We start from the raw sequence: 13,933 nt of genomic DNA, 5'->3' as shown, positions 1-13,933 counted from the left end.
CAAATTAAAAAGCTGATTTGGGAAACTTTACTGAAACCACTTTATAGAAAGAGACTTACTGTAGTGTCTTGTTTGGGTATCACCTTGGCTCTTTAAATAAAGAAGACTGAAGAACAGAACAATTTCATTACTCTCAAAGGGCAGCATCGTTTTCTAAAATATTATTATTTCATTGATTTTGGATAAGCTTTAGTAGTAGCTTTTCCCATTCTCATCCAAAGAGAATGGCAAAATAAATCTCTATTTTAGTCAATGTCAACCTTTCACATGCACTATAAAATTATATTGAAAGTGAGACCTAGATACACACTGGAATATACCTTTGATCATAACTAAAAAGTAATCATATATATGTCCATCAGAAAGAGGTACAGGAAATCACACTTACTAGGGACACTTACTAGTCTAAATAGCTATTCTATCACAGACATTTCAAATTAGAAGAGATGTAATAGAGACAGTTGGGGAAAAAAAGGCCTGACCAGCAAAGAAAGCAATGTCTTTCAGAATTAGAACCATAAATATACAAGAGTTGCCAAAACCCAAGTTAAAAAAAAAAAAAGGGCCTTTCAAAGGAATTAAAATAAAATGAAAAGCCAGAGGTTCTTCCACCAGCTAAACAAAAAAAGACCACAGAGAGAACTGGGGTCACTATGTAGTAAGGTTGGCAATGATAATCCAACGGAACAGCTTGGACTGGCTATTAAGAATGCATCTATAGAGATGTAAATCTCTGTAACAGAAAAGGAAGCAACATACGTATCTTTTAATGAACTTGTAGGGTCAGAAGGTGAGGCAGATGATCTTTAGCCATGAATTTTAAAATAACAAGCACAGAGTTTTTGATACAGCTATCCAATTGACACGCTACTTCTTGCATTAAGAACAGAAAATGTAATAACTTTATTTAAGAGAGGGGAAAAAAAGCGATCCAGCCAAACTGTTTAGTCTGACCTTAGCAGTACACCTGGGCTTCAGAATAGGTCTGGAAGGAAGGAATTAAAGACATAGAAGTAATTGGAAAATGAGATAATGTGAAAATTTACTAGATCCTGTTAAAATAACGTGATAGCTGTATTTAATTTTTAACTGATTTTCTAGATGAAGAAAATGAATTATATCTAATTTATCTGGATTTCAGTAAAGCATTTGATATGACGCCATGTAGAAAACGTAGAATGTGTGAAAGAGTAAAATTTGTAAGGTAAGGAAGTGAATAAAGGAGAGAGTGACGATGAACAGCGCTGAAAGAAGTAGTGTTCTTCTTCCTCACGCAGAGACCTCAGCTTGATACCCTGCTTCTGCAGCTACTGACTGGCCTCTGAACAAGAGGGCTGTTTGTTTTAGCCCATACTCAGGGCACCTCTGCTCCTGGAACAAGAGCCCCTTCCAGGAACCAGCTGGTGCACTGCAATCTCCCTCTCATTAATACTTGCACTTCATTAAGATACGATTTTCAGCTTCTTGGTGAATCATTCACACTGCTGATGACTCTTCATCGTCTCTCATGCTCAGGCCTACTGGTACACCAGCTATAGCATATTCTGGTCCCAACTACTATATCATCCATATCTGAAAACAGTGTAAAGATCCAGAAGAGATATAACAGAACAGTTAGACCTATCAAAGCTCTCCAGGTGTTTTGGAGAACTGATGCCATCTAATTGAATGGCTAGGAAGATCTACATGTGGTTAAATCAAGCATGTAAAATAAATGAAATGCTGAGTCCTGCATTACGTCAACAAGATGAACGCCATGGCTGCACTCCGAAACATCGGCGCACGACGCCGATGGGCCAGCGCTGAAGCCAAGGCAGGTATTTAAAGAATACAGTCTGTTGTCTACAGGAAAACTATCAGGATGAACTGCTACAAGAGTACCAGAGACTGGCCCCAGGACCAATCTGCTTTGGTATTTTCATCAATGATCTCGGTATAAATACCAATGAAATCTGCAGATGATGTAAAACTAGAGATTACGGGTAATGCTGATGAGGCCGTGGATATCAGCAAAGGGGAACTGAGCCCTTCAGACTTAAAAGAAGTTAAGACCAAAATTCATATTGCAACATGCAAGTCCCACACTTAAGATGTTGGATAAGTAATGCTATTTTGCGCCATGAATTAAGATATAATCAGCTAGAAGTCATAAGGAAAGAAAACACATGGGTATACTAGAGTCTGCTGCATAATGATATTGAGCCATCTATTTTTGTGGTATGAAACGGGAAAATAATATTAGGATCGTCTACACCAGCAGAGATGGCTTTCAGTACTAGTGTCTTCACAGAGGTCGTTACATGAGGTCCTAGTGTTCTCTCACAGAATACTCGTGAGAGTCCCTTTCCAAGCATATGTGCTTTAGAAAAACAAATTCAAAATGAAGTAGCATCAAAACAAATTCTACTATGATAAACAGAGAAATGAAAAACCTATTTTATGAGAACACATGCAAGAACAAAGTGGTACAAACTGGAGAACGTTTTGACAGGAAACCAAAGAAAACTTCTAAACTTAGGAATTTTCTCTTGAATAACTTTCTAAGAGAAGCAGTTTATGCAAAGCAGCAGACTTGATGACCCACTGAACTTTTTGTTCCCATTTCTTAAGCTCTTCTATCCATCATAATTTTTTAATATACAGAATGGGGGAAAAAATCCAATTGTTTATAAGGAAAAAGCATTTAAATATAGTTCAATTAATATTCCCTTTAACATTCTAAGCATTCTCAGATACTGCATGATTTTTGACTGCTGGTGAAAATAACCCATGACCTATCTATAATAGCATGAAACCTCTGTCCTGAAGTAGTGCAATTAATTCAAAATCTTTTCTATAAAACTCAGGTGATCTCACCTGTGTACATTATCTTTCATTTATCAAATTTTATTTTAGTATTAGGATGCCTATCCAGCAAAACCAGTTCATTTTTTTATTTTATTAACAGGAAAAAAAATGTTTTGATGTCTAACAAGATGACAAAGTTGCATAAGCTAATTAAGATTTTACAAAATCTTTTCATTTTAGGAAAAAACAAAACAACAATTCACACAACACTAAATATTTGACTTAAATCCTAGTAATATAAAACCGTAGTTTTTAAAAGTTTGTGTTTTAAATATCCTTTTTTGATTTTAGTATCTAGAATTCCAAAGAAACCATTTTGCTGTTTTTCATTGCCTCTCAAGGGCAACATATTTTATTTTTTCAGTTTTTTTATTAATGTATATAACAAAGATAGATGAAAGCCTTCTCTAGTACGGCCAGTACGTGTGGTATAATCAAAAATGGTTTATATATTGTTGTTTCTGTATTTTTCCTCATTTTCCTCAATATTAATAAATACATAATTTAAGCTTTAAATGATCATACTTTGATTCCAAATCAATGAATTTACTCTACTGATTTTCATTACATGGGAGACCATGCCTCTGTTCTGTCTATTAGCCAGTTTCTGATCCGTGAAAGAACTCTACATTTATCACTAGAGTTATTTAACTTCCTCATGTATAGTTTCATATATGGAACTCTGTCAAACACTTTGTGAAGTCCCAAAAGGTATATTAGCTTATTCGTATGTATACTCTATTATCTTCTATAAATCCACAGCAGATTTAACTATAATGACAGTTACCAACAGACATTCCCAGACAGACCTGAGAATAGAGAGAATCCCACGGAGAGGTGTCTCCTTGGGCACATGAAATCCAGTGAAGAACATGGATGAGTTTTGCATTCCAAATCTCAGCAGATGAAACATTACTTGATAACGAAAGAACTACCGATTTGGCTGGTATTGTCCCCTTTCTCCTCATGCTAATGAACTAGGTATTTCAGTCCATATTGATAGCATGACTCTCCATTTATACAAAAAGCTTCTACTTACACTGTAAAATTCGTCTTCTATACACTCCCAGATGGAGAGTTCTTGAGAGGTCCTCCTCTTCTCCCTCCGAACACTTATCTCCAAGGGAAGTAAAACACTATGTCATAGTTTCATTGGCCCCATTAGTTTCTCAGAGGAGGAAAATGACATACAGAACAGGGCACACTGGGTTGCATCTGTTTCACAGAGACAGGAGGCTTAATTGCTGCAAACAAATCTTAAGTATTTTCCATTGCATTGCCTTCACAGACTTCATAGAATGGTAAGGTTGGAAGGGACCTCTGGAGACCATCTAGTCCAGCCCTCAAGGAAATGGCCCATATGGGGACTGAACTCGCCACTTCGGCATTAGCAACACCATGCTCTAACCAGCTGAGCTAAACCTGCCCCCCAACTTCTTAGGCAAAATGGCAGACTTTACTTTGTCTTTGGGAGCGTCGCTCCCAACGAGTAACCAGAACTGCTCTAAGTTTGTGAGCTTCACCACTGATCAGAACAAGGAGTTCTTCACATCCCATGTCTACCATTGAGATTGACTTATCAAGGTGAGCAATCTGATTGCAGGAATGTCAAAACTCTGAACAAAGGAAACCATATGAGAGAGAGAAGCAAGATGTATTCCTCTATCCACAAAAGGAATCGAGTATGAAGAAAGGTAATGACGGAAAAAAAAGCAGTCAGAAAGCATATTTATTTTAGCATGGAAAATACTGAAACTCCATGTTGCAACAGCAATGGCCAGTGAGGCTGAAAAATTTCTTTAAGGCAAAAGCAAGGCAAGGCAGATACTGAGGGACTATTTAGTTTCTAGATCCCTGCCCCACCTTGACCATTCTAATTTTTCATGGATGTGGTGACAACAGGTCTCTTCAATTTTAATAGAATATTCAAATAGTCTCTTTATGGAGAACGTTTGCAAAAGAGTTTAAGATCTGACCTGGAAATCGTACCTATGCCCAAGAAATAGATCTTTAAATCTCTTCATATGTGGTTGTAGGGACTTGAGTTTGGAGGGTACTTACTGGGCAACGCTCTTATGTAAAATATCTACACAAATTGCTTGGGGAATACTAATCCCTTCTGGGGAAGCAAAACATACAGACACAAATGTTTTCTGTAAATTATACGGTCAATCAGAATACACAATAACAAGAAGAATTGATAGTACTTGTCCCAAGTAGGATACGCTTCCAGGATATGCTGACTCTTAGCATTTTTATTAGTCAGGTGTATCCCTGAAAAGATGGTAGATGCTTTGTCTGCTTTCCAGAATGCAAACACTGAGAGAAGAAAGTAAATGAAATGCTCCCTTCCCCTAGCTCTTCAATGCTCTGGAATAACAGTCTTTAGCCCACAGGTCTCACAGATCCATAGAAAGTCCCTATGACAATGTGAGTGTTCTCAGATTTTAACCTTAAGTGATAAAACAAATAATAATAATAAAAAACTCCCTCAAACCAGAAATAGTATATATTATATCAAAGTCCCAAAAGCTTCTGCTGCCAACTGCCACATTGCAGAAGTTCTTGCCACTAACCATAACCTCAGCTTGTAGTTTAATCTTCTGCCAACATACAGAGACTCTTGTACAGGTTATTTGGTGCATAAGCATGATCATAATTTAGACCACCCCATCAGTAAGACACATCTGTTCTAGAAGTCTGTCAATGTTCTGAACAGCCACTTTTGCAAAAACAATGTGGGAGAGGTGCTTGTGCTCAGATCTGGATCAGTCAGGCAAGGCTCTGACAGTGTGCACTGAACTAGGTGGCACATGAGGACAGCAGCATCTTGGTTATGCTCCTCTTAAGCTGGCCAGAGGTCCAGGGGTGCCTGCAAGAGCTTCCACACATACGTTTGTCTACAACGGGCCCTATTTTCCAGACTGCAATGGAGCTCATAAGCTGCTGAGTGTATCCAGGTTTGAAGAGCTTTGAAACTATATAACAATTAAACAATATCTAACAGATCAACTTATATCCAGAAAATTCTGCATCAATCTAATTTATGATTGAAGTTCTGAAGAGTAGGTTCCCTCTGGCAAAAGGATTAGTCACTCCTTGTTTTTTAAAAGAATCAGCACTCCATTTGATTGCAGAAAGCACAGTTATTCACTGAAAAGTGATTCTGAAATCCTTCACAGTAAGTGCCAATAACTGTGCTTTAGAAAGTCACTTGACTTGTTTTGGTGTGCTTTTCCAGGAGAGTAAAGCCCTCATCCTTCACTACTAAAGAAGGAAAACCAGAACACCGAGAAAATTGTTTTCCTTGTTTTATTCATACGGTTATGAGCAATGCTTTGAGAAAGATTGATTTTTTTTTTCCGTCTGATTTGATTCGAAACAGTTTTTATTTTGGGTAAGGAAATAAAGGTTATTGCAAATTAAACAAAATGCTTTGTTTTCAGATTACCTAAACCCTTTATAAACACCAGGCAATCGTGACATGAAAGATTCGGACACTTCATTTAGCAAATATTATTTGCTAAATATTATTAAAAATTGAATAGAATATTTTTACATTGCTAAACAATTTCTTCTTGGTTTATTTATTTATTTTTAATCTGTCCAAAATTATTATTTCAATTTGACCCATATTCACAAGTCTTTTGTTTTGCTCCCATAAATGCATTTTTAGTAAATCTACCCTTCAATATAAAATCATTACCTAGCTCAAGTTGTAAGAGCAGCCTGTTCACAGTAGTAGCTAGAGTTGCAACATAGTGTAGTCCCTTCGTCACAACAGCAGAGAGTCAGTCCAGGAGGGCAACTAAAAACTGACTTGTGAAATAGAGAAGACGAGCTATAAGGAGCAGAAATCACCTCCATGGAAAATGAGGGGACTCTACTGATTAGGAACTTTGACTACACAGTCAACCGTTTTCTCATTCCTACTTGGTAGGATCAGAAATTATGCTCTGAGAAAGAGGCCAAGATGAAATAAATTTCTTAAAGAAGGTACAGAGGGATGCTAGTCATGAAGTAAAAAAAACCAGTTAGTTGAATTTAGTTAAGAAAGGTGGAATATACAACTCCATTACAGATCTGGGCATTTTAGTCAACTATCAGAAATCTATCTTAGGTCATTTTCTATCTTAGGGCTACACATCAGCAACCGACACAATGAGAAAAGGGGGAAACAGGATGAACTGTTAATAAAGGGCACAAATTGAAGGTTCCCACCCCATCGCTTCTGTGCTTCACTCAGAGAAACAGCAAGAATGGAATTTTGGAGTCAGAAAGAGAGTTTGATGGGAGTCCAGAGAATGTATGTGCTTAAATCTAATTCTTTGCTTCTGAAAATCATCCAGCCATGTCTTAATGCTGAAGATCTCTTTTGTCTAGGATTAAAACACATTTTTTCCCACTATACTCCAAAAATAGCCTGCCATTTTCACAAGCATAATCATATTCCACCACTGACCACCCCCTCTCTTCTCCTTGACAACTCAGTCATTTCCCATCTATTCACACACTAACTGAAGGTGTATTGGCCTTGACTGAAGATTCATGAGGAAATACGACTCTAGTCTAGTGGGCTAGAGAATCGTGTACATGGGAAACATGCTAGATTCTAGTCTGCTCCTAGGATTGTTTCTGCATTTTATGGAGCTCTAGGATAAAACACATAAAGAACCTGCAGACGCACTACAGCCCATTATCATACGATCCTTTCTGCAAGGTGTCTGCTCTCTGACAACCAATAAAGCAAGAGGTAGAGAAGGATCCATGCTGCACCAGCTAGGAGACCCCCGGCCAGAGCACTGAACTGTGGGAGCTGAGACCCAGGACTAAGCTTGGCCTGCTGACAAATCCCACGCACTCATGCACCAGTCAGTACCACAGTCTTCCTGAAAAAGATGTCCCTTGGAATATCAACAGAAGTGCCCACAGAGATCCTCCATGCAAGCGATGTTATTTGGCCTTAAAAGCGTCCTTTATGTCACTATCTGCAGCAGTTAGGTGGGCTGTATGAAGGCCATAAAGGCAACAAGACTGACAAATCCTGAGCCCCGATTAGAATTTCCGTTCAGAAAATCCTCGCACAATATTCTGAAATATTCATTAAAAACAGGCAATGTCTTATAGCTGGAGACTCCAACCAGAAGTGTACTTCAGAGTATAAACTTTCCCTTATAAGGTAAAGGAAGAACTAATAATTTGGTTTGCTTTAGGCAACCAACTGATTTTTCTTAGAAAGAAAAAAAAAGTAATCCAATGTTTTTAAGAATAACAAAGTTACTAATTAACCTGCTAATCTTGTTTTTCATTCTTCATTAAACAACCAAAAGAAGCAGGAGATAAGCCTGCACTTACATACAGTGGTATAGACGCATTAGGAAGTTATACAGAGAGAAAGAATTGAGAACACAGAGCAAAGCAAAGACAATATTCTTTCTAGTATTGAAATGAAAACAAGTGGGGCTTCACTCAAGCAAATAAGCTAGAATTTGGTCCATATTGTACAACTGCAAAAGGTCCTCCATTGAAAACGCAATGAGCAAGTTAGCCGGTTAATCACAACCCTAGGTACGATCATCAGTCCCTAAAACCAGCAACATCCAAATTGGATGAAGCACTGTTCGCCAGACTGTGTTGTCTGATTCCTTTAAGACATCGCTTTTAGAAATCCTACCTTCAGAACTGGAACGGATAGCGATAGCTCTTGATATGGGATCATTAGCATCTTCAGAGCAGTATCTACCCTGTTCAACAGCAGCACGCTTGTCTGAACTATCCTGAGCCTTTTCTAGATGACACATCGACACAAGCATATGAAGAAACTAGCATTTAAAAAGGGCTTTAAGTTAAGAGTGCCAAGCTTGATAGAACTGCACGGAGAAGTAAAAGCAGCTATACAGGGGGGCAGGGAGAGGAGAGGGAAGGTGAAAAGGGGAAGATGGATTTCAAAAGTGATGTTATAGTATGAAGGAGCCACAAAATATTACTAAGGACAGCACAAAGAAAATTAAAGACCAACAGTGGTTTTAGAAGAACAAGCGATAAAGCAAGTCAAAGGATTTCCTACTAATCCCATCCCAAGAAAATCACGCTTTTCTCTATACTAATCTGTGTTCAGCATAAACAAACTGTGTGTGCCAGTGTCTTCAGAACGCAGCTGCGGTCCCACCTTGTTGTAACCTCTTCACATTTTCACAAACAAACAGGACAGATGAGGAAAAGAAAAATATTTTTGTGTTCTGTGAATGATTTAGGTAAAAATAAATACGCAAACAAATCCCTATCTTTTTTCCTTTCTGCAACACAGGGCTTGAACATAAGACACCACTCCCTAGCCTCTACCATCTTATTTTAGCTACTATTTGCAAAATATTGCAAAAGTTGTTTTAAACTTTAAATCATTTTTAACTTATTTCCCCCTTAAGAATGGGAAAATAGGGTGGAAACTGGAATATCTGCAAGATCACAGGACACATTTCCTTCCGTCTTGCCACTCCCCACGATAGTCTATCGCTTCTCAAAAGCATGGTCTCATTTAAAAACATTAGTTGTTTTTAACAAGCGTAAATCATTTATAACATGTTAGCACACAAATTTAAACAACTCTGGCTATATATAATTTCATTTGTGATACATTTTCATTTTTATTTTAGTTTCTAAATTATTTCCAAAATATTATCTGAAGAGTGATTTAATTCTCAGTTGAACATCCAGACTACCCAAATGCAAAAGGAGAAAAACCTAAATACTAATGATCAATATATGGTATGGCTTAAGCATCTCCTCCTTCCTCCCGAAGGATTTTCTACTTTTAAACAGATAAATCAGTGCTATCATTTATGTAGAGCAAATGTGCAAGCCGTAAGAGCTTTCAGTGACGTCCCTGGATTGGCTGCCTTTGGTTTAGCAATTTAAACACACGTGCTAACTGGTAACAGATAACACGCAGATTTGTAAACTACCATTAACAGCTCAGTAGTCCTATTCAATAAGAACGAGATTGCAAATCTGAAAAACCTGCTGCCTTTCAAAATGAATACAATTAGTAACACACTAATCTTCAAAGAATGGCATTTGCATAAAATTAAATATGGGCCCGACTGAAGAAACCCTGTGTTCACCTGAGTGGTCCTGTACAAGTAATCACCATCACTTGCATAAGCAATATCCCTTCGTTTGTACTTGTAAGTTAAGGCATTTTAATTTGGTTGCTTTTTTATACAGCTAATAACTGATACACCTTTTTGCTTATGCCTGTTGTTATACTTCTGCTAACTTCATAAGTTTCAGAATGCTTCAGTAACCTCTGGTAATTAAAAGAGCACAGATAACATCTTCCTCAATGTTTTCCGCATCACATGGAGTTCTTTTGGGAATTCACCTTATTATGTAGCTTTTGTCAAAGCCTTTTTTTCCCCCCTAAAAAAAAAATCCAGTAAAAAATAAAAAAAAAGAAACATAGCCACTGACTACTACATGCCTTAATAACTATATATTTTTGTCCAGTATCAATGATAACTTGAATTTGGTAAAAAAAGAGATTGTGCTTCTTTTTATTCTCTTAGGAAACGCCATCATCATGAACTGTATCGCTCTGGACTCTTTAATTCCTTCATTAGCTATTAAAACACTTTGAAGGAGCTGACATTGTATCGAAAGAGAAACAAAATCATCAAAAATTGCACACATTCCCCGCCCTCTTATACACAATCATTGAAGTCCTTACCTGCTGGGTAACGTTCAATAACTGGCCAGTTGTCCACCTGCAACGTGGCATTGCCACCACTTCTTGTGAAACGTACTACATGGTATTTTCCATCATTAATGACTGCGTTGATCTCTTCAATAGAGATGTCATCAGTTCCAACGTTAAATTTAACTCCAATTTTTCCCTGGTGCTGTATATTAAAGAAAAAGAAAAAAAAAAAAAAAAGAAAAGAGAGAACTAATTAAGAGTTGCTTTAGTAAGAAACAGAGACAGCATGTTGTTCAGAGAAAAAAATTCTAACAGTATTTTCTCTCCTCAATTAACTTCTGAAGGCTTGCATGTGCTAGTGACAAGCCTCCTGACAGTTCAATAGTCCAGGACATCTCTTTGATGGACAACTGATATTCCAAATCAGCTATTTCACCAAATTGAGCTCTCTCCCTTCCCCAGAGATTTGGATCAAGATGAAGGGGGAGAGAGAGGGGGAAGGCTCCAGTAAATTTTCTTTCTTTGTCTCCCTCCTTCACCATGATTAGATTTCTTTTTTTTTTTTTTTTAAGGCTTTAAAATTAGAAAAGCTTGTGACGTTACTTGGAAGACATGTGAGAAATTTCTGGATTTGAAAACCAAGGTTGAACCCGGCATTCACTTTCTTGCAAATCTCATCTGTACTCAGAGTCTTCACAACTGTAGCGGGTGCAACATACACCTTGCAAATAAACAAAAAAACAAGCAAAATCCTGATCACAGAGAACAAAAGGCATTCGCAACAGAGGCGCAGCGCCTCGTCCCCTCTAAAGTCAGAGGCTCTGCAGCTTCTGCTGGGATTAGCCCGCCAAGGGCTGCGCCTAAGCGAGGGCGCTTGGCGTGCAGACGCACAGTCAGGATCAAGGGAGCAATTTTTTCCAGATGACTGAGACAGGAGTTGTATCATGTATTGGGCTTCCCTTGCTCAACTGGAATATCCAGGAAAAGAAGAAGAAAAAAAAACCACACACCAGCAGAATTTTCTAGACTACCTCTGGAGATTTAAAATGTGTTTTTCATTCTCTGTGGCTCTCCTTAGAGATGCTACAAGGCAAAAAAATAGTGGTGACTTCATTGGAAAAATACAGCTAATATATTTAGGGAAGGACTATGTCTTCTCTGATATTGGTAGATGTTTTCATTATTCTTGCCTTTTAATTATTCAGATGATCTCTCTACAAATTTACAGTTTAAAAGTCTTTTAATGTTCATTAGAAGTTTAATTTAAGGGCTTAGTGATGTTTTTCTTCTACAAAAATCAATTCTATTTCTGAATAAGGATATCATTAAATTAAGGACAAAAAAAGCATTTTGCAGTATGAGATTAGGGGCTTGTGCAGAATTAGTGGTAAACTTATGTGAAATTTCAAGAGTTTGGTACTAGCACTTGCTTCCTAAAAGTTATTTTTAAAGTTTTCACACTACTAGATTTGGTCACAATGAAACATTTAATTTCTCTTGATCATTCATCCCAACCTTTCCAGAACCAGGCTTCATTCCTACCACACAGCTTTTTTGTCAGCTCCCTCTTTCTCCCCCTATACCAGCACCACAGGCTCTAATAACTATCTCCAGGTATCTGGTAGCTCTAGGCTTAGGAGTCTCTCTCAATAACTTAGGTGTTTTTCCACTTTTTATATTATTATTATTAATTACCTGCCCTGATTAGCTGATTCAGCCTAACTGACTTTAGTTTTCAGCAATGCTGACTCGGGCTCTGCCCACATACTTGCGATATCTGGAGAAAATCCCTCAACTCTACGGAAGTTCTCGCCACGCTAAGTGTTGCTCTTTTCGTTTAGCCATGAACTCTTTTAAACAACACTTACTTAAAAGGAGTGTTTTCTGCCGAGATTTGTGGAATGACAGTGAAAAGTGTTTTCTCTTTGTTCAATTGCCTAAATCTTATTCTAAACATTCCTCTTCTCTCCTTACTGATCCTCTTAATATTTCTCTGTGGGCTGGTCTACCTATTTCCATTCCTACAGGGTGTCAATAATGAATACACCTCATAGTGCAGACATCATCTTTTGCCCCTGGTTTGAGTTGCAGAGCAATCTCCCATTTATCTTGAGGGACTAACTGCAACTCTATTTTATTTCAATTGGTTCAACTATGGTTGAGAACAAATTTTTCTACGGTTGAGAATAGATATTCCCTACTATGTACACAGTTTATTTTCTTCACCTGTTCTATTCATGCAATTGCTTTGTTTACATAGAAACGTACACACAGACCTACGAGACTATCCTGGCTCTTGAGCAATCTCTTCTGCTGCTAATTTATGAAATGCAGAAAGACTGCCTGCAATGATAACACCACATACATCTTTTCACAATATTTTCAAGAAATGGAAGGCTTTAATGTTTAAAAAAGAGCTAACAATTTTTACAGTGATTCGTAATTATACTATTTACAACGTACAACTTGCATACACGCTTTTCTACTTGCCATATCTACATTCTTTCACAGCAAAACTGACAAGGCAGAAAAACACCTTTGAGCAAATGGGACAGGTGAGGCAAAATTAAGTGACATCAAAGGTGAATGTATCAACAGCTTTTCCAAAATAAGAGAATGTAATGCTGCAATGCCACCAAGATATCACTGGTAAACAGTCACTGCACGACTTTCAGCTATTGGCGACTGAAACAAATGTTTTACAAACTCAAGGGTGGAATGTGTGCCATACTTGAAACACACATACCTGTAAGTGAAAAAGCAGATTTCCCTGACTTCTTTGCAGTTGAATAAAAGTACTGCACACAGCACACCAAGTACACAGACCATTAGCACAGATGAGCAACCTTATAGTTGACAACATGCACAGGGATTTTTTTTTTTTTTTTTTTTTTTTATATATTGTTGGTTAGGACTCGACATAGAATTGAACTTCACTCTAATCAAGCCAGAAATTGTTGTATTTCTAACCCAAGTAACCTAAGCATAGCTCAGAACACGAACACCTCCATATTTATGGGAGAGGTCTCATTTTTGATGGGAACTCTTGACATATGGCACTTCTGCAGCACCTGGGGGAATTTATGAGACTAAACTGCAAATGTAATTGCCCGCAAATCTAATTGCCCGCAAAATAAAGAAGTAAGTCTGGATTTTGAGTTTCTAAGTCTTCCTTATTATTAAATCCATACTTAAATTCAACTTCTGAACATCTTGCTGAGCACCCCTGCGGTGCACAGTACTGTATAAACACAAAATAAAATACGATGCAAGGAACTTGCAATACAGGAGCTCAGACGGATGATGACATTACCAGAGTACTAAGTTACTATATATCTGCTGAGTTGCATATGGATTGTTTTTTTTTCTTTTTTTTAATGCTTGCATGAT

The 13,933-nt window shown here is 37.6% G+C and overlaps 1 protein-coding gene across 3 annotated transcripts in view; it reads right to left on the bottom strand.

Moving 5' to 3' along the window:
• The window catches only part of LOC134138276 (neurexin-1), a 463,858-nt gene that overhangs the window by 112,861 nt on the left and 337,064 nt on the right, over positions 1 to 13,933 (bottom strand). For all 3 annotated transcript variants that reach the window (XM_062571701.1, XM_062571700.1, XM_062571702.1), the window contains one exon: positions 10,574 to 10,745. In XM_062571701.1, coding sequence (XP_062427685.1) covers positions 10,574 to 10,745 — 172 coding nt within the window. The remainder of the gene's footprint in view (positions 1 to 10,573; positions 10,746 to 13,933) is intronic.

This window comes from Rhea pennata, chromosome 3, assembly GCF_028389875.1.
Source record: "Rhea pennata isolate bPtePen1 chromosome 3, bPtePen1.pri, whole genome shotgun sequence".
NCBI classification, from domain to species: Eukaryota; Metazoa; Chordata; class Aves; order Rheiformes; family Rheidae; genus Rhea; species Rhea pennata.
The sequence above is the reverse complement of the archived record's forward strand: the minus strand, read 5'-3'. Positions and strand labels throughout refer to the sequence as shown.